The 21,583-nt window shown below is 33.3% G+C and overlaps 2 protein-coding genes across 6 annotated transcripts in view; one reads left to right on the forward strand and one right to left on the reverse strand.

The window, feature by feature from the left end:
• Positions 1–4,982: 4,982 nt before the first annotated feature.
• The window catches only part of LOC125236075, a 50,085-nt gene continuing 33,484 nt past the window's right edge, over positions 4,983–21,583 (reverse strand). The window contains exons 1-3 of one of the 4 annotated variants that reach the window (XM_048142766.1): positions 19,885–20,506; positions 19,599–19,677; positions 4,983–5,414 (exon numbers count right to left, since the gene is read on the reverse strand). In XM_048142766.1, coding sequence (XP_047998723.1) covers positions 5,049–5,414; positions 19,599–19,604 — 372 coding nt within the window. In that variant the 5' untranslated portion in view covers positions 19,605–19,677; positions 19,885–20,506 and the 3' untranslated portion in view covers positions 4,983–5,048. Of the gene's footprint in view, positions 5,415–5,738; positions 5,804–19,598; positions 20,507–21,583 lie in introns of those variants that run through there. The other 3 variants (XM_048142765.1, XM_048142767.1, XM_048142768.1) reach the window with 3 other exon arrangements.
• Positions 6,038–9,924, forward strand: LOC125236078. 2 transcript variants are annotated; one of them, XM_048142772.1, is made up of 4 exons: positions 6,038–6,281; positions 6,652–6,800; positions 6,925–7,177; positions 7,943–9,924. In XM_048142772.1, coding segments are annotated over exons 1-3 (363 nt in total). In that variant the 5' UTR covers positions 6,038–6,279; the 3' UTR covers positions 7,137–7,177; positions 7,943–9,924. The 2 variants fall into 2 exon arrangements, with proteins under 2 accessions (XP_047998729.1, XP_047998728.1); XM_048142771.1 differs by lacking the exon at positions 7,943–9,924 and having other exon boundaries at positions 6,925–7,934.

Here is a 21,583-nt window from a genome sequence, read left to right on the forward strand (position 1 = left end):
GGACAGGGCCAGGGACAGGGACAGGGACAGGGACAGGGACAGGGACAGGGACAGGGACAGGGACAGGGACAGGGACAGGGACAGAGACAGGGTCAGGGACAGGGACAGGGACAGGAACGGGATAGGGTTAGGGATAGGGATAGGGATAGGGATAGGGATAGGGATAGGGATTGGGATTGGGATAGGGATAGGGATAGGGATAGGGATAGGGATAGGGATAGGGATAGGGATAGGGATAGGGATAGGGATATGGATATGGATATGGATATGGATAGGGATAGGCATAGGCATAGGCATAGGCATAGGCATTGGGATTGGGATTGGGATTGGGATTGGGATTGGGATTGGGATTGGGATTGGGATAGGGATAGGGATAGGGTTAGGGATAGGGATAGGTATAGGGATAGGGATTGGGATTGGGATAGGGATAGGGATAGGGATAGGGATAGGGATAGGGATAGGGATAGGGTTAGGGATAGGCATTGGGATATGGATAGGGATAGGGATAGGGATAGGGATAGGGATATGGATAGGGATAGGGATAGGGATAGGAATAGGGATAGGGATAGGGATAGGGATAGGGATAGGGATAGGGATAGGAATAGGGATTGGGATTGGGATAAGGATAGGGGTAGGGGTAGGGGTAGGGGTAGGGGTGGGGATAGGGATAGGGATAGGGATCGGGATCGGGATCGGGATAGGGATCGGGATAGGGATAGGGATAGAAATAGGGATAAAAATAGGGGACGGGGATAGGGATAGGGGAGGGACGGGGACAGGGACGGAACGGGGACGGGGACAAAGATAGAGATAGGGACGGGGATAAGAATAGGGATTGGGGTTGGAATAATCGGTCGGCAATCGATATTTAGGCAGTGTAAAATGCAGGTGGCCCAGTGGGAAGGTATTAGTAAGTAGGCATCGGCGAGTATCCTGCATCCGTAAACTATTACATTCAATGTGCTGTAAGAAGATCGTTGTTTGCTTGCCTTTTATATGTTTACGTTTGCAATAAGTATCAGCAAAATGGAAAAAATTGTAAGCGATAATGCAAGGAAGTACTTTTTACCCTACCGACCATAGCGTCGAGATACTGGCTATGTGGGTTGTATGAAGTTTCCCCAGTATAAATATTTATATAGGTAAAATACATACATATTCGCACCTACGCTGTGGTCGCTGTGTAACAATTCTACAATCATTGCAAGAATTTCTTTTAAAACAATATTAATATGTGTAAGGTACAGTCAGCCAAAACCGGACCGTACAGCAAATAGATCAGTTACAATGGCCCTCCAGTCGAGAATTGCCCCGCTTTACCTTAATCGAAATAATCGCGGACAGATGTACCTACAAAGAAACCTACGGATCCAAATGAAAATCTTATTTTTTGTAAACGTTTCAATAAGAATACTTTTATTACGCGGGCGAAGCCGCGGGTAAAAGCTAGTTACATATAAATACATTCTTCTTTGTTATTTTTTGTTATTAAGTGTCTACAGTCGGCACTTATAACTTACATAGTTAATGCAAACATGCTGTCGAAGATACATTTCAATTTTATAATTCAAAGTGGTTGGTATAGTGAACCAGTTCAAGAGTGCACGTCGTTGAAAAATTCGTCAACAGTGTAATACGCTTCAAGCATAAGTTTATTTTTAAGTTTATTTACGAATTTACACAAGACAAATAAATATAATCTACCCGCATGTAATTATTTACGACATCACATTAGAAACCTCAAAAATAACAGTACTTCTCCACTATTTAATGGATGTTATTATACATATAAACCTTCCTCTTGAATCACTCTATCTATTAAAAAAAACCGCATCAAAATCCGTTGCGTAGTTTCAAAGATTTAAGCATACAAAGGGACATAGGGACATAGGGACAGAAAAAGTGACTTTGTTTTATACTATGTAGTGAAGTGATAGTGATATCGTAGCAAACTAAATTAACAAAATAAGCGTAACAAATAGAATATTACTTCTCTGAAACGGCAACATCAATCGGAAAATCGTAATATGTTTGTCCCCGTTTCGTTTTAACCTCGGGTTCAGGAAGAATATCAACAATGTCCGCGTAGTCAATATCAGATATATCACTTTTTTCAAGGCGAAATACTTTTTTATTTTTGACGGAACGCAAAAATGTGACTCTAACTTCTCCGTCATCATGTAAATCATTTACGATACATGCGTATCGCTGGTACTTTTACCAGTAAAAAATCACCACATTTAACAGGCCTGTTTTCCTTGTTGTTAGAGGGTTGTATTGAAGAACAAATTTGTTGAAGCTCCAAAGCAGGTTCGTTATCAGATCCCTCTGGGGTATGATAAACATTATTATACCAGTTTTCTTGTCGAGGCTGACATAAGTCAGGCAGTTCAATTTCCTTTAAAGGTGGTTTACGGCTTTTTTTTAAAAACTGAGCGGTAGGCCTTTACTACCCAAGGACGGTGCAAATACTGCAAAAATAATAAGACGGACGTACGTTGCACTAAATGTAACTTGAGGCTGTGTCTAGTACGTAAGAGAAATTGTTTTTATATTTTCACAATAAGTAGATACATGTAGTAGATACGTTTGACATGTATGTAGCCAAGGTGGCATTTTATTACTGGCAAGAAGGCCACATTTTTGTTTCGTCTTAGTAAGATAGGTCAAAGACTGATGTTTTATTCTATTGTTACCTAAGAAAATACTGTTTTAAAATGTCTATGTAACTCTACAACACAAGAATACAAGACTTACAGAAAGAAATAGCACGACTAGAAAACCAACTTCACGAAGCAAGAGAATCGAACACTGAGCTAATGTGTCAGTTAGATAGCTTGATGCAGCAAGTACAGATTACCAAGCCGACGACTACAGTTCTCGAAAATAGTACTACTTACACAACAGCAAACACCAGACAGATATGCGTTATTAGTGGCAATAGTGAGAAGCATACGCGAAGTTTAATAATGAACAACTTCGACAACGACCAAGCCTGCCATTATATCTTAAACGGAGGAAACATCACCACATTACTTAACGGACTAGAAAATAAAGTGGCAAACTTCACATTGAATGACTACTGCGTATTGTTTATAGGCGAATCGGATTTCAAAACTACGCAGGACTATACATGTATAATTGAAAAGCTAAGAAACAAATTAGAAACCGTACAGCATACAAATATTATTTTATGCCTCCCTATATTTAAAATAAACAGATTTGCAAGTATATTTAACAAACGCGTCGAGGCATTCAATAATCGTTTGTATCTGGACAACCTTACATATCAGTATGCATACATATTAGATAGCAATAAGTATCTAGACTATAATCAAAAAATGTTCTCAGTGATCACCGGAAAAAGAAATAAATGCGGAATGACAACTATCATAAGAAACTTAAATACACTTATTGCAGATATAGACTGTTCGATGTCTAACTGTCACAGCTCGAAAACACAAAAGGAAAAGAAGTTAACTGTTGAAAACTACCTAGAAGACACCGAACAAGGGCAAAATAACCATATTTTTTTTCGTCCCTAAAGATCAACCTGCAAATTTTCTATTACTTCACCAAAATATTGCAAGCATACTACAAAAACGTGAATTACTAGAAATAACCTTGTCAGAGATGCGAAATAACGGAAAAGACCCAGATATAATTTGTTTAACCGAGACATTCGTAAAAAAGGGATGTTAAAGGGTTATAAACTAGCCTCTAACTTTTCTAGAAAAAAAAAACAGAGGAGGAGTTTGTATTATGACTAAAATAGGAGTAGAATCTAAGGAACTACCTTTCATCAATAATCATGCCCGTGAAAATAGTTTTGAATGTTGTGCGATAGAGATACCTTACAGTCAACTAATCATAATTGGCCTGTATCGTACCCCAAACTCAGATGTTAATGTATTCTTCGAAGAACTGGATAATCTTAAACAACCTGACTTTAACATAAACACAATCGTACAAAATAAAATTACCACCCAACTCAATGATATTATAAAAATGTATAATTTAAAGAGCCACATTACAAAGCCTACTAGAGCCAACTCATGTATTGACCATGTTATAAGCAACATCGAAAATGCAGAAGGTGAACTTCTTCCGTTAGGTCTGTCGGATCACGAGACAGCGCAAACCTTAAATATTCCAATAGAAAAAAAATGTTTACAGCCGATTGTAAAATATATAATTAAAAGAGACTACAGCGCCTAAGTAGTGTAATATTGGTGCACCTGGATCAAAGAAGATCCAGGTGCCACCAATATTACACATTAGAATACTAATTTGAATCGATCGATCATTCAAATACTCATTTTGCATCCATTCAAGATGTCACGTATTCAAGTAGTGAGGTATTATAATGCTAGTAGGTACATCTAGCTACCACCAATATTACACATTATAATAGGTACTAATTCGAATCGATCGATCATTAAAAAATTTTTCGTTCACTTAAGAAGTCTCATATTCAAGAAGTGAGGTAGCAGAATACTTGTAGATTGTAGGTAAATGTAACTGCAATAAATATTACACGTTCGAATACTTTTCAAAGCAATCCAAGAAATCATCATTCAAATATTAATTTCGTCTCCATTCAAGAAGTCATGTATTCAATGGAACTAGCGAGATAGGAGAATGCTTGTACTAGGTACATCTAGTTGACTCGTTTTACCTACCTATTCAAATATGTGCTAATTTTACATCAATTAAGGAAGTCATGTATTTAAGAGGGGGATATTTAGAATATTAGTAGGTAATTAACACGTATAACTATAATCGAGTTTTTGTATACATTGAGGTATGTAATCTGAAATCTCTAAATAGAAATGTCTACCCGATATGAGTAATGATTTTGATTTCGTACTGATGAGTTAGGTACTATTCTCTTAATAAGATATTATTTTATAGTTTTATGTACCTACTCTAGGTAATTAACATTGAGGTAAAAGTTGGATATAGTTAAATGAAATTACGTGTACTTTTATAATGTTTATTAACTTAAGAACTATGTTCATATTACACAATCACATTAAATTGTACCCTTATTCGATGGTGTACCCATGTGGCGTATCTGAGGACAAACCTTCGTCTATCTTGTCAATTACTCTACGCGTTAATTCGTAAACTTGGTCTAATAACGTATTTTTCACTACATATTGGGCACACAGCTCGGCATTACATTTACATATATGTTCAAAGTTCTCATTCAATTTGTTACTGTCGTAAATTTCTATTTTGATGACTTTTGTACCTCCATTCCGATGTGGTTTTTTGATAAACGAGTAAACGGGTGTTGCCTTCCTCTTGACCCCCAAGGACAGACGTCTCACCCCTGACTCCCGTTCACTCTGACTTTGAGTTTGGGATGATGCCAAAGGAACGAAGTTGAATAGGTGTTCTGATGTATCCTGTAATTAATAATTAAGTTATTAGTTTAATGTTAACTACGAGTATTAACTTTTAATTAAATGAAAACTTGAAATAAGTTACATTAATAATAAAATATTTTATTGCACACAAAAAAAAAAAAAAACATAAGTTACAGAGAAATCCGATGAAATTAACGAAGTAGGTGACTACAGGTGGACTTAGCGCTAAGCAGACACATACATTAAAAATTGTATTTACTTAATTATTATTTTATATCAATTACGTATGAGTAATGTAACCATTATAATTTGAAATTATTTTATAATAATAATACAAACACTCACTCTAAAAAAAATACTTACCGACATATTTTCCGTAGAACTAATCGCGTTGAATATATAAGAGTAAATAATATTTTCACTTATTTTCGGGGTTTATATCTGAAATTATTGTGTTATTAGAGTTCAAAATCAAACGTTTAAAAAAAATGACATCACATTGTATTGAGATACGATTGGATTTACGATGTTAGCAATAATGCACTAAAGCAAATAAAATATACTAGCTCCGATCGCGACATTGTCTGTTTTTCTAAGATTAAAACCATAAAATGAATTTAATGAATAAAAAAAATATATGGTAAGTACCTTCACGTATTATACACGGTGATCTGATTTTGCTGCGTTGTGGGATTTGCAATCGATGATTGTTTCCACCGACTAAGTGCTGAGTTGCGTTTTTCAATCACGTTGACAAATTTCATATAGGTATTGCGTTAGCTCCACGTGAATTTTCACTACTTAAGCTCCTCAGATCGATCCTCTTGATTCATTCCGCTACACAGGAAGCAAGGAAAACCCACTGTTCTCTCTACTGAAGCTACAAGGACATCATCATCATACAATGTAAGTGTGAATAAATGTATATTGTAATGTTGCTTATATAATTTTGACGACTTATCTGACCTACTGGTTAGTGACTAGCTACTAAGCCAGGGGCTTCTGGGTCGAATCTCAGTAAGGGTTTGTGTGATGAACACATATATTTGTTCCCGAGTCATGGTTGTTTTCTATGTGTTATTATGCGAGTACTCGCAACGCAAACTTACTGTAGGACTTAGTAAGAATATCCTATATTATTTATTTATTTATATTCGCAAAGTAACAAACTCGTAAAAATAATTAATCATTATTCAAATAAAACAACGTTAGAGTAATGGAGAATTATAATTATAAATGAATTATTTTAATAGCACATTATTTATTTTATTTCCAGGTCAAAACCCTCGTCCCACGCTGAAGATTTATATCTCTCATCCTCCACGGAGGAAGATTCGTCGGCACCGCCGCCGCCACCGCCGAAGGTTGACGTGATCGACAAAAGAAAAAATCCAAGCCGCCAACATCGACGAGCTCGAGCAAGAGGTAGGTGTATACATAAATATTAGATAGTTGTGTGTTCTCAAAACCATAAAATAGCCTTTACGTAGTATTCTAACGCAGATTATAAATTAATAATATTTTAATAGTAACTTATTTTTATTTCCAGGTCAAAACGTTCGTCCCATACCGATTCGTATCTCTCATCCTCCACTGAGGAAGATTTGCCAGCACCGCCACCGCTACCACCGAAGGCTGACGCGGTCGAAAAAAGAAAAAATCCAAGCCATCGACATCGTCAGCAAGCTCGAGCAAGAGGGTCAGAATAGCTCCTGTGAAGCCGCGGCACGGCACTGCAGCGGAACTATTCGGTGCCGATAGCGATGACGAGGGATTAGAAGCGAACCAACCTGCAGGGGAGGGTAAATTATTATCGTACATTTCACGACGACTTGCGAACGGTTTTGCTCGTCAGACAAATCCTGATAAAAAGGGCACCCACTTTGTTGAGGTCAAAGTGTATAAATGCGATGATATTGAAAAGGTGACACCAGTAAATCGATGGCGTCATGCTGTAGTAAATATTAAAAACCGAACCGATGATAATACTGAAGCTTGGAGACACTTGGCTAATTTTATTCACGCAACGCGAAAGGAATACCGAACATGTGCGCCGTCATTTGTTAGCAATTATTATTGATCAATTTAAGCCATCGTATATATCTCTTATTACCACACTTATTAGTGCATCTGTAATAAAATACGAGGATTATAAATAAATGACTAATAAATTAATAACGAGCTGATATTTGTGGTATTCCTTTTACGTTCTGTGAATAATTTTAACTAAATGTTCAAACGTGTTAGAGTGAATTTATTTCTTTTTCGTACATAGAATTATTCCTTTTTGTAAAATATGGGACCAATTGCATAGATTGAACTATGCGTGGATCCAACTATCCTGAACACAACGTAAAAGTAATAGCACAGATGTGAGCCCTCATTTATTTGTTGACATCTATTAATAATGTTTTTTACCCATATTCATTTTGAATTACATTACCTATGTTATGAAATGGAATATAAGTATTATATAATACATACTTTAATTAATTATAAATGTATATCTATTGTAGTACTAATTTGGAATAAAATGATATCTATAAAGTGTGTTATTTTGTTTACAGTGGGATCACGTAACCGTCCGTTATCCAGAACTATTTTAATGAAATGTGACAAATGTCAAATTAAATTGCCTAAGAATGAATACAATGCCCATTTGAGAACTAATTTACATAAATCGAATTGCATATTGAAAACTGATTTGAATAATATTGAAATTATAGCAACAGCCTTTAAAAACAGAATAGTCACCTATCGTCTGAATGCAACACAAAATGAATACGTAACTCCTGAGACGTTTTTGTGTGATATCAAAAGTAACATTATGAAAGTTGTAGAAATGTCATTACGGGAACATAAAAGTATCAAAATAAACTATGAGCTTTTCGTTTACTTTACATTACCTCATTCAGGCAAACAACAGTTAAAGTCATTCAATACAAAATATGATGTTATTTATGAAAACACAAATATCAATGAACTGTTTGAAAATACGATTGAACATTTAAAAAATAAAGTTATAGAATTTGAGCACCGTGAATCAGGCTGGTCTTTTGTCGCAATAAGTCATTTAGAAGTTAACGTAAACAAGTATTGTCCGATGCGAGGAGGTACTTACATACCTTTACCCCCAAGTGTCAAAAATACTAAAAGCTGCATTAATATTCAAAACAACGATAATTGTTGCTTTTTATGGAGTATACTGGCTGGTCTATATCCTGCAAAGAATAATGTGTGTCGAACTAAATCATACCCGCACTATTCAGATGTTTTAAATATCGATGGAATGTCATTCCCATTATCAGTCAGCGATATACAGTTATTTGAAAAAAATAACCCTGATATAAGCATTTGTATATATGGATTGGATAATAAGTATGCAGTAACAGGTCCTCTATATAGATCCAAATCAAAGAAAAATAATCATTTTAATCTATTATATATTGAAGTCGTTGGTAAAGGACATTACTGTTTAATTAAAGACCTGGTACGATTAGTTAGAAGACAAGTAACTTTACATAGAGGCCACATGCATTTCTGTGACTCATGTTTGCAATTTTTTAAAAGCGATAATAAATTTAAAACACACCATTGTTCCGAAATTGTAACAGTTTTACCTAATGAAAATACTGTCATTCAATTTAAGAACTTCGAACGTAAACAAAAAATCAATTTTATTATATACGCTGATTTTGAAAGTATGTTAATTAATTGTAATTCAGACAGTAGTAAAAATACGCAAAACCTAAAAAAGCATGTCCCGACATGTTTCGGTTATTACATATGCTGCTCGCACGATGCAAGTTTGAATAAATATGTTTCTTACAGAGGTGAAGATTGTGTAAAAGTTTTTGTTGAATGGTTAATAAACGATATTCATGAAATTCACAACATACTAATTAAAAATAATCCTATGAATCCATTAACATATAAAGAAAAGTGTAATTATGAGAATGCTACACACTGTCATATTTGTAAGCAGTTTTTATTTGGTGACAAAGTCCGTGATCACGATCACATTACATCAGAGTACAGAGGTGCAGCTCATTCACTTTGCAATTTGAAATACAGAATCTGTTCCTTTATACCAGTTGTCTTACATAATTTGACGGGGTATGATAGTCATTTATTTATAGAAGAACTTGCAAAGTACCCCGGGTCTATCAAAATAATGCCACAGTCCAAGGAAAAATATTCAAGCATAACAAAAACTATATATTCTACTAACAAATCGAGCGCCAAACCAATTGAAATAAAGTTTATCGATTCTTTTCAATTTCTTAGTTCCAGTTTATTTGAGTTAACCAAAAGTTTGAATAAAGAGGATTTTGTTAACTTGTCTAAAGAATTTACTGATACCCACCACTTTCAGTTATTAACACGTAAAGGTGTTTATCCCTATGATTACATTGATTCCTGGTTGAAATATGAAGACAATAAACTACCGACAAAAGAAATGTTTTATAATACTCTAAAATCTAAACACATCTCAGATATTGATTATAATCATGCCGAAACTGTGTGGTCAGCTTTTAATATAATGACTTTAGGGAATATACTGATTTATACTTAAAATGTGACGTCTTGTTGTTAAGCGATGTGTTTGAACATTTTAGAAATACAAGTTTGAAGCATTATAATCTAGACCCAGCCTATTATGTATCTGCACCTAATTTAAGTTGGGATGCTATGCTTTTGTTTACAGACGTAAAATTACAGTTAATACACGACTTAGAAGTATATCAGATGATAGAAAGAGGGATACGTGGTGGATTAGCCCAGTGTTCTCTTCGGAATTCAAAAGCAAACAATAAATACACCCCTGATTTTGATACTTCTAGACCCACCTCATATTTGATGTATCTGGATTGTAACAATCTCTATGGTTATGCTATGAGACAAAAATTACCTGTATCAGACTTTGAGTTTTTAACTTTAGATCGGGTTAGAAATTTTGACATACTGACTATACCAGAAAACGGTGAACATGGATACATTTTAGAAGTTGACATGAGTTATCCTGATCATTTACACGATCTGCATGCCGATTTGCCTTTTGCACCTGAAAGGTTTGTTCCCCCAGGTGGGAAGTCAGAAAAGTTAATTGCAAATTTATATGACAAATACAACTATATCATTCATTTCGTACATTTGAAGGAATGTTTAAAGAACGGGTTAGTGTTACAGAAAATACATCGCATTCTACGTTTTAGACAGTCTAACTTCTTACAAAAATATATTGATCTAAATACTCGATTACGACAAGAAGCTTCTACTTCATTTGAAAAAGACTTTTTAAACTATTAAATAATGCTATATTTGGAAAAACAATTGAAAATAAGCGAAAACATTTACATGTTCAATTAGCAATAAAATGGAAAGACAATGACAATAAAACAAACAAACACTTAGGTGCAGAAAAAATATTATTAAAACCTAATGTAAAGAATGTATCCATATTTAATGAAAACTTTGTGGCTGTTCAATTAAGTCCTGAAAAAATTTGTTTAGACCGCCCGATTTATATTGGATTTACAGTTTTAGAATTGGCAAAAACACATTTATATCAATTTCATTATAATTTCATTAAAAAAACGTACAAAGAAAACGTGAAACTCTGTTATACTGATACTGATAGCCTTCTTTATAACATTATTACTGATGACTTTTACAATGATCTAAATAAAAACATATCAAAATATGATACTAGTAATTATGACCACAATAACCCTTATGGTATACCTAAACTAAATGCTAAAGTACCTGGTTTATTTAAAGATGAATTTGGTGGTACGGTAATTACTGAATTTATTGGATTAAGAGCAAAACTGTACTGTTTAAAAAATGTAAAGAAGACAATAACGAAAGCAAAAGGTGTCACAAAACCTATAACGAATAAATTAAAATTAAACATTTTGACAAAGTTTTGCAAACAAAAAAAGTGTATACCCATAATATGAATATGATTCGATCAATCAAACATGTTTTATATTCACAGCAAGTTGATAAAGTAGTTTTAAACTGCAACGATGATAAAAGGCAGATATTGCCTGACAATATACAAACATTACCATGGGGGCACTGTAAGACTATATTTTAAATTATATAATAATGTGATACTAAAATTTGTTTTTGTTTGTTTTTTTTGTACCTATCTGTAATAATCTCCAGAAATTTAATAAATTTATTTACTCTGTTAATCAATTGTTTTATTTATGTTAAGACATATCCTATAAAAAGCGTTGAGATATCATATTTTTTTCATAATAACAATGAAATTCATTAAGCATACCCAAACTCTGGAAGTAAATAATATAATCGTTGAAAATGACGTGCATAAAAATACAAGACATAGTACATTATTACCTAATACAATCCGCTGTATAATATGTGGACCTTCAAACTGTGGTAAAACTAATGTAATATTAAATTTATTATTACATGAAAATGGTCTAAAGTTTAAAAATATCTATTTGTATTCAAAGACCGCTTTTCAGCCAAAATATCGCTACCTCCAACTAATTATGGAGAAAATTCCAGATGCTAACTTTTTAATATTTAATGACAATAAAGACGTTATCCATCCAAATGATGCTATGACCAATTCAATCATGATTTTCGATGATGTTGTATGTGAAAATCAAGTGAACATTAGGAATTACTTTGCTATGGGAAGACATCGACAAATTGATTGTTTTTATTTATCGCAAACTTACTCCAAAATTCCGAAGCAACTGTTAAGAGACAATGTGAATCTCTTAATTGTTTTTAAACAAGATGATACTAACTTAAAACATATATACAATGAACATGTAAACACCGATATGGATTGGATAAAATTTAAAGAACTTTGTTCAATTATATGGGATGATTGTTTTAGCTTTTTATTAATTAATAAAGATTGTACACTAGATAAAGGACGATATAGACAGGGGTTTGATACATTTATTTACTTTTAAATTTCCCATTATTTAATGTTTTAAATGTTGACGAAGGCTCACTTGAAACTGAGTGCTCGTATTAAAAGGTTGGTGTCAAGACTGCTGAAATGGATACACATTTAAAAGATCAACTTATCAAAGCAGTAGATAACATAAAAAACAAAATAAAGAAGATAAATAATGAAGAACATGAAAATAATATTAATTTAAAAAAAGTTTTTAAACCTATTACTGAACCATTAGAAAACCTCGTTATGCAAAGTTCTTTTGTTAAACCAGCTATTAACATGACTACAAGTACAGATACGAGTGACAAATCTCAGAATTTAAATGATTCTATAGGATACAAAAATTTCAAAGAGATAATTGCTCCTGATCAGCATTCAGAATATTATGAATACTCTAATGTTAGTAATAAAACTTCTCAAGAACAAAATAATGATACACTTCTATCTCTAAAAAAAGAAGACATGATTGATTTATATGAGGACATCAATATACCATTCGGGATTCGTAGCACGAATAAAAAGTTGATGATGGGTAATTCTGATGTATACTTGTCTTTGGTAAATAAGACTTCCGATACTGAAAAACAATATGTTATTACTATAGACAACAAAAAATTTGAATTAACCGCAGGGTTGAAAGAACTATTGATGCGAAACAAACCCAATCTCAGTCTTGTTACTGAAAAAGATAAAACTGAATACAAAGAAATGTTAACCCGTACAAACGCACATAAACGAGATTTTGATCCAAACGGAAAATTAAAAGGAGACAAAGGTATAAAATATTGCAGTATTATCAAACCTCTCTTTTCACAATTACTTGACACTAACATTAAAACAGGTGGTAACTTACCTGCATTAAAACATTATAAAAGTAACACAGATTATATTTATTGGGATGATCCAAATGAATTAATTGAAAGGCTTAAACTTTTGATTGCATCCAAAGACGCTGGAAACACCAACCATGATAATGAAATTATATCAATTATTGAAGAATTAAAGGAAGCCGGTATTGTAAAGCAATAAAATAAATTGAAATATTATGTTAATGCTCAGTGAATAAATAAACGTGTCTTAGACATGACAAATAACAATGATATTTATAATTGTAAAGCAGAATTTAATAAAGTATTAAGTATAAAGGAGGAAAATATATTATCTAATACAATAAATACAGAAATAATAAACAAAATCGATGCCTGTATGAAAAAGGTGATGAATATAGATAAAAACATTTCGGTTTTAATGAATCGAGTAACAAAAGTTGAAAAGAATATTTCTAACAAAGAATTTGAATATAATATTAATAAACATTATGAGCAAAGCGGACGTCGTAAATGAAATTCATAAAAATGCAAGGGTGAATTTTCCTCGAAGAAGCGTCATTTTAAGAGATATTGATGACCTCTGGCAAGCAGATTTAATAGATATGCAGACTTTTTCAAAACTGAATGCTGGTTATAAGTACATATTAGTGATTATTGACTGTTTCTCAAAATACGCTTGGGCATTTCCACTCAAACGTAAGACTAAAGAAACCGTATCCAAAATGTTTGAAACATTATTATCAAGAGGACGTAAACCAATCAATTTACAAACAGACAGGGGTAATGAATTTTATAATAGTAATTTCAGAAAAGTTGTTCAAAAATATAATATTAATCATTACTCTACATTTTCCACCAAAAAGGCATCAATAGTTGAAAGACTTATAAGAACTCTTAAAGCTAAGCTGTATAAGGAGTTTAGTCTGAAGGGTAATTATAAATGGGTCGATGGAACTCTTGACCAGAAAGTTTCAGAATATAATCATACTTTTCATAGGACGGTGGGAAGAGCGCCGATCACGATCAATCGTAGTAATAAAGGAGTTGTATTACAAAGATACATTAAGAATTTACTAACAAAGAAAAACCCGGTTTGCAAAAGGTTTCGTATTGGAGATTTTGTAAGAGTTAGCAAGTATAAAGGATGTTTCGAGAAACGATTTACCCCTAATTGGTCAACAGAAATATTTAAGATAACTAATGTTCGAAATACTAACCCCACTACATATTATCTAGAAGACGCCAAGCGTAGGCCTATTTTAGGAGCATTCTATGCGCAAGAAATTCAGAAAACTTTGCATCCTCAAGTTTATCTTGTTGAAAGAGTGTTAAAACGTAAAGGAAATAAAGTATATGTTAAGTGGCTCGGCCTTCCACCGAGTGAAAATAGTTGGATTGATAAGACAAATCGTTTGTAATCGGGTTTAAATTTACTTTCACTGTTTTGTACACTCATTTGTATTTCAAACTCTACACTATAGAGACCAGTACAGACATATCCAACATTTAAATCTATTTCATAAAAAATGAAACGCACGAGAAATAATTCTGAAAACGAAAATAAGAAGAAACTTAGCAATCAGAAATTTGGAGCTGGCTTAAAGAAAACTTTTAATAATCTTGTTTCACACACTAAAAGACATATCAGTAATCTAAAGCCAAAATGTAAGAACATGCTAATGGAATTAGCGTATGCTGCTGCTCAAGAATTAGCATCGGACTTGCCTATACAATTACCCAGAGTGATACCAGTACCTAAAACTGGCGGATTTCTACCATTGATTCCAATTTTAGCAGGATTATCGGCTACAGGAAGTTTAGCAGGAGGTGTTGCGGGAATAAGAAAAGCTATTAACCATTATAAATCAGCAAAACGACAACTAGCTAAATTAAAGAGACATAATATGAAAATGGAGGGTAAATGTATTGGAAAAGGAGTGCATCTTAAACCCTACAAGGGTGGACTAGGAATTTATGTTACAAATAAAAAAAACTAGATGGCAGGCTACCCAATAGAGCATTGAGTAATATCGATATAATAAAACATTCGAAAAGTATTCCTTACTTTCGTGGTGTATTCATGAGAGATGAATTACCACCAAAACCATTACCGATGGAATGTGGTGTTATTAATTTAGATTCATCTGAAAATAACGGTACTCACTGGGTAGCCTATGGAAAAAATAAAAATTATATTGAATATTTTGATAGTTACGGAAATTTAAAACCTCCAAAGGAATTCATAAAATATATGGGAGCTAATATACGCTATAATTACGATAATATACAAAAAAATCATTTATTTAACTGTGGGCATTTATGTTTAAAATTTCTGAATTCATTCTGGCAGAAATATTATTAAATAAGTAAACTTATGTGTTTAATAAGACCAAAAACATAATACAACAATATTATAATAAACGATATCTTCTACCGTATCACATTCAACCTCGAACAGTGTCTAGAATCGGGTGTTAAGCATACGTTTACATAATTTTACCTTACAAAATCAAGTGATACATTATGTATGTTTTCAATAAAAGCGGAATTACAAGAATACCATCGAATATTCAACTCCCAGTCTTCAAAGGAGCAAGTCGATTAAATTCTAGCAAGAGAATTACTAAGAGCAATAAGTTATTTCTTCGTTCTCTTGGGTTTAAAATAAAATAAAATACTTATAATAAGATGTTGCATATCACAGATATTCCACAACAAGATAATTCAATTGAAAGCTATACCATCCATTCATACAATCCCTACAATCATAGCTTTAAGGAAAATGACGAAATCAGGATACCTATAAATCAACAAGATGTGTATGTATTACCATCAGCAAGCTCCATTTACATTGAAGGGTATGCAAGTGTATGGCGAGTAGATGCTGCTGGGAAAAAAATAACAAAAGATGTAAATTTTACAAATAACCCCATATTATTTTTGTTCAAAGATATAAGTTACGAACTAAATGGGATTGAAATTGACCGGAATAAAAATTGCGGGATTACTACAACGATGAAATCTCTTATTTCAATGAATGAAGGAGAAAGTAAGAACGCTGCATTGTGGGGTTGGGATCTAAGCGGGAGTATTCTAAAGCAAGGTCATTTCTCCATTATAATACCTCTGAATAAAGTGCTTGGCTTCGCGGAAGATTATAATAAGATTTTAGTCAACTGTAGGCACGAACTTGTACTAAACAGAAGTAATTCAGTTTTAAATAGTGTTGTACTTGAAGAAAATGATCAAGTTCAAATTGATATCCATAAAATCCAATGGCGGGTACCACATGTTAGAGTTTCTGACCGTAATAGATTGCCACTACTAAAGTGCTTAGAGAAAGATCGATCTATACAACTAGCATTCCGGAATTGGGATTTGTATGAATATCCACTTTTACCTAAAACAACAAAACATGCATGGTCAGTAAAAACCGCTTCCCAGTTAGAAAAGCCTAGATATGTTATATTAGCATTACAGACTGATAGAAAACTAAACAAACTAAAAAATTCTACTATATTTGATCACTGCAATATAACTAACGTCAAATTATTTTTAAATTCACAGTACTTTCCATACGATCCTCTTAATTTAAAATTTAGCGAAGACAAATTTAGTATATTATACGAAATGTATGCTAACTTTCGTCAGTCGTATTATGGGGTCGGTGTCGATCCTCTGCTTAATCTGAACACATTAAAAAAAACTCCTTTATTTGTAATAGACTGCTCAAGGCAGAACGATTCATTAAAAACTGGCCCAGTTGACGTTCGAATAGAAATCGAGTCCTCAGAAGACATACCTGATAAAACGACAGCCTATTGTTTAATTATAAACGATCGGCTTGTCGAGTATAAACCTTTGAGTAATATAGTAAGGAAATTATCATGAATGTGATTTTGGATGTTCAAGGATTTAAAAATGAAAATAATCAATTTATACCAAAAGAAGTGGGGATTATTTCTCAAAAAAGTTTTCTTGTGTTTCTGATCAGCCCTCCCCATCCGTTCTATACCTTAACAAAGAAAGAACGTTCACAAGTCTCTTGGGTGGAAAAATACAAAGGAATATTATGGAATGAAGGCTATGTATCATATTTTAATTATAAGAATTTGATTGTTGATTACTGTAAAGATAAACACATTTATACAAAAGGTTATGAAAAAGTGCAGTGGGTGAAAGAAATAACAGACAGTGATAATGTTTATAATTTAGAACATTTTGACTGCCCAAATTTAAAGACTTTATGCGAAAAATATTCAAATAAATGTGATATTAGTATGGTACTAGTAGTGTAATATTGGTGCACCTGGATCAAAGAAGATCCAGGTGCCACCAATATTACACATTAGAATACTAATTTGAATCGATCGATCATTCAAATACTCATTTTGCATCCATTCAAGATGTCACGTATTCAAGTAGTGAGGTATTATAATGCTAGTAGGTACATCTAGCTACCACCAATATTACATATTATAATAGGTACTAATTCGAATCGATCGATCATTAAAAAATTTTTCGTTCACTTAAGAAGTCTCATATTCAAGAAGTGAGGTAGCAGAATACTTGTAGATTGTAGGTAAATGTAACTGCAATAAATATTACACGTTCGAATACTTTTCAAAGCAATCCAAGAAATCATCATTCAAATATTAATTTCGTCTCCATTCAAGAAGTCATGTATTCAATGGAACTAGCGAGATAGGAGAATGCTTGTACTAGGTACATCTAGTTGACTCGTTTTACCTACCTATTCAAATATGTGCTAATTTTACATCAATTAAGGAAGTCATGTATTTAAGAGGGGATATTTAGAATATTAGTAGGTAATTAACACGTATAACTATAATCGAGTTTTTGTATACATTGAGGTATTTTTAGAGTGAGTGTTTGTATTATTATTATAAAATAATTTCAAATTATAATGGTTACATTACTCATACGTAATTGATATAAAATAATAATTAAGTAAATACAATTTTTAATGTATGTGTCTGCTTAGCGCTAAGTCCACCTGTAGTCACCTACTTCGTTAATTTCATCGGATTTCTCTGTAACTTACGTTTTTTTTTTTTTTTTTGTGTGCAATAAAATATTTTATTATTAATGTAACTTATTTCAAGTTTTCATTTAATTAAAAGTTAATACTCGTAGTTAACATTAAACTAATAACTTAATTATTAATTACAGGATACATCAGAACACCTATTCAACTTCGTTCCTTTGGCATCATCCCAAACTCAAAGTCAGAGTGAACGGGAGTCAGGGGTGAGACGTCTGTCCTTGGGGGTCAAGAGGAAGGCAACACCCGTTTACTCGTTTATCAAAAAACCACATCGGAATGGAGGTACAAAAGTCATCAAAATAGAAATTTACGACAGTAACAAATTGAATGAGAACTTTGAACATATATGTAAATGTAATGCCGAGCTGTGTGCCCAATATGTAGTGAAAAATACGTTATTAGACCAAGTTTACGAATTAACGCGTAGAGTAATTGACAAGATAGACGAAGGTTTGTCCTCAGATACGCCACATGGGTACACCATCGAATAAGGGTACAATTTAATGTGATTGTGTAATATGAACATAGTTCTTAAGTTAATAAACATTATAAAAGTACACGTAATTTCATTTAACTATATCCAACTTTTACCTCAATGTTAATTACCTAGAGTAGGTACATAAAACTATAAAATAATATCTTATTAAGAGAACAGTACCTAACTCATCAGTACGAAATCAAAATCATTACTCATATCGGGTAGACATTTCTATTTAGAGATTTCAGATTACATACCTCAATGTATACAAAAACTCGATTATAGTTATACGTGTTAATTACCTACTAATATTCTAAATATCCCCCTCTTAAATACATGACTTCCTTAATTGATGTAAAATTAGCACATATTTGAATAGGTAGGTAAAACGAGTCAACTAGATGTACCTAGTACAAGCATTCTCCTATCTCGCTAGTTCCATTGAATACATGACTTCTTGAATGGAGACGAAATTAATATTTGAATGATGATTTCTTGGATTGCTTTGAAAAGTATTCGAACGTGTAATATTTATTGCAGTTACATTTACCTACAATCTACAAGTATTCTGCTACCTCACTTCTTGAATATGAGACTTCTTAAGTGAACGAAAAATTTTTTAATGATCGATCGATTCGAATTAGTACCTATTATAATGTGTAATATTGGTGGTAGCTAGATGTACCTACTAGCATTATAATACCTCACTACTTGAATACGTGACATCTTGAATGGATGCAAAATGAGTATTTGAATGATCGATCGATTCAAATTAGTATTCTAATGTGTAATATTGGTGGCACCTGGATCTTCTTTGATCCAGGTGCACCAATATTACACTACTACCCCATTTTATAATAATAATACAAACACTCACTCTAAAAAAAATACTTACCGACATATTTTCCGTAGAACTAATCGCGTTGAATATATAAGAGTAAATAATATTTTCACTTATTTTCGGGGGTTTATATCTGAAATTATTGTGTTATTAGAGTTCAAAATCAAACGTTTAAAAAAAATGACATCACATTGTATTGAGATACGATTGGATTTACGATGTTAGCAATAATGCACTAAAGCAAATAAAATATACTAGCTCCGATCGCGACATTGTCTGTTTTTCTAAGATTAAAACCATAAAATGAATTTAATGAATAAAAAAAATATATGGTAAGTACCTTCACGTATTTGTTTTATATTATACACGGTGATCTGATTTTGCTGCGTTGTGGGATTTGCAATCGATGATTGTTTCCACCGACTAAGTGCTGAGTTGCGTTTTTCAATCACGTTGACAAATTTCATATAGGTATTGCGTTAGCTCCACGTGAATTTTCACTACTTAAGCTCCTCAGATCGATCCTCTTGATTCATTCCGCTACACAGGAAGCAAGGAAAACCCACTGTTCTCTCTACTGAAGCTACAAGGACATCATCATCATACAATGTAAGTGTGAATAAATGTATATTGTAATGTTGCTTATATAATTTTGACGACTTATCTGACCTACTGGTTAGTGACTAGCTACTAAGCCAGGGGCTTCTGGGTCGAATCTCAGTAAGGGTTTGTGTGATGAACACATATATTTGTTCCCGAGTCATGGTTGTTTTCTATGTGTTATTATGCGAGTACTCGCAACGCAAACTTACTGTAGGACTTAGTAAGAATATCCTATATTATTTATTTATTTATATTCGCAAAGTAACAAACTCGTAAAAATAATTAATCATTATTCAAATAAAACAACGTTAGAGTAATGGAGAATTATAATTATAAATGAATTATTTTAATAGCACATTATTTATTTTATTTCCAGGTCAAAACCATCGTCCCACGCTGAAGATTTATATCTCTCATCCTCCACGGAGGAAGATTCGTCGGCACCGCCGCCGCCACCGCCGAAGGTTGACGTGATCGACAAAAAAAAAATCCAAGCCGCCGACATCGACGAGCTCGAGCAAGAGGTAGGTGTATACATAAATATTAGATAGTTGTGTGTTCTCAAAACCATAAAATAGCCTTTACGTAGTATTCTAACGCAGATTATAAATTAATAATATTTTAATAGTAACTTATTTTTATTTCCAGGTCAAAACGTTCGTCCCATACCGATTCGTATCTCTCATCCTCCACTGAGGAAGATTTGCCAGCACCGCCACCGCTACCACCGAAGGCTGACGCGGTCGAAAAAAGAAAAATCCAAGCCATCGACATCGTCAGCAAGCTCGAGCAAGAGGGTCAGAATAGCTCCTGTGAAGCCGCGGCACGGCACTGCAGCGGAACTATTCGGTGCCGATAGCGATGACGAGGATTAGAAGCGAACCAACCTGCAGGGGAGGGTAAATTATTATCGTACATTTCACGACGACTTGCGAACGGTTTTGCTCGTCAGACAAATCCTGATAAAAAGGGCACCCACTTTGTTGAGGTCAAAGTGTATAAATGCGATGATATTGAAAAGGTGACACCAGTAAATCGATGGCGTCATGCTGTAGTAAATATTAAAAACCGAACCGATGATAATACTGAAGCTTGGAGACACTTGGCTAATTTTATTCACGCAACGCGAAAGGAATACCGAACATGTGCGCCGTCATTTGTTAGCAATTATTATTGATCAATTTAAGCCATCGTATATATCTCTTATTACCACACTTATTAGTGCATCTGTAATAAAATACGAGGATTATAAATAAATGACTAATAAATAACGAGCTGATATTTGTGGTATTCCTTTTACGTTCTGTGAATAATTTTAACTAAATGTTCAAACGTGTTAGAGTGAATTTATTTCTTTTTCGTACATAGAATTATTCCTTTTTGTAAAATATGGGACCAATTGCATAGATTGAACTATGCGTGGATCCAACTATCCT

Source organism: Leguminivora glycinivorella, chromosome 18 (assembly GCF_023078275.1).
Source record: "Leguminivora glycinivorella isolate SPB_JAAS2020 chromosome 18, LegGlyc_1.1, whole genome shotgun sequence".
Lineage (NCBI taxonomy): Eukaryota > Metazoa > Arthropoda > Insecta > Lepidoptera > Tortricidae > Leguminivora > Leguminivora glycinivorella.

Bases quoted from the DNA above. Each gene is read 5' to 3' on its own strand.
- LOC125236078 (XM_048142772.1), top strand. The intron at 6,801-6,924 runs GTAGGTGTATAC...TTTTATTTCCAG, and splicing joins TCGACGAGCTCGAGCAAGAG to GTCAAAACGTTCGTCCCATA.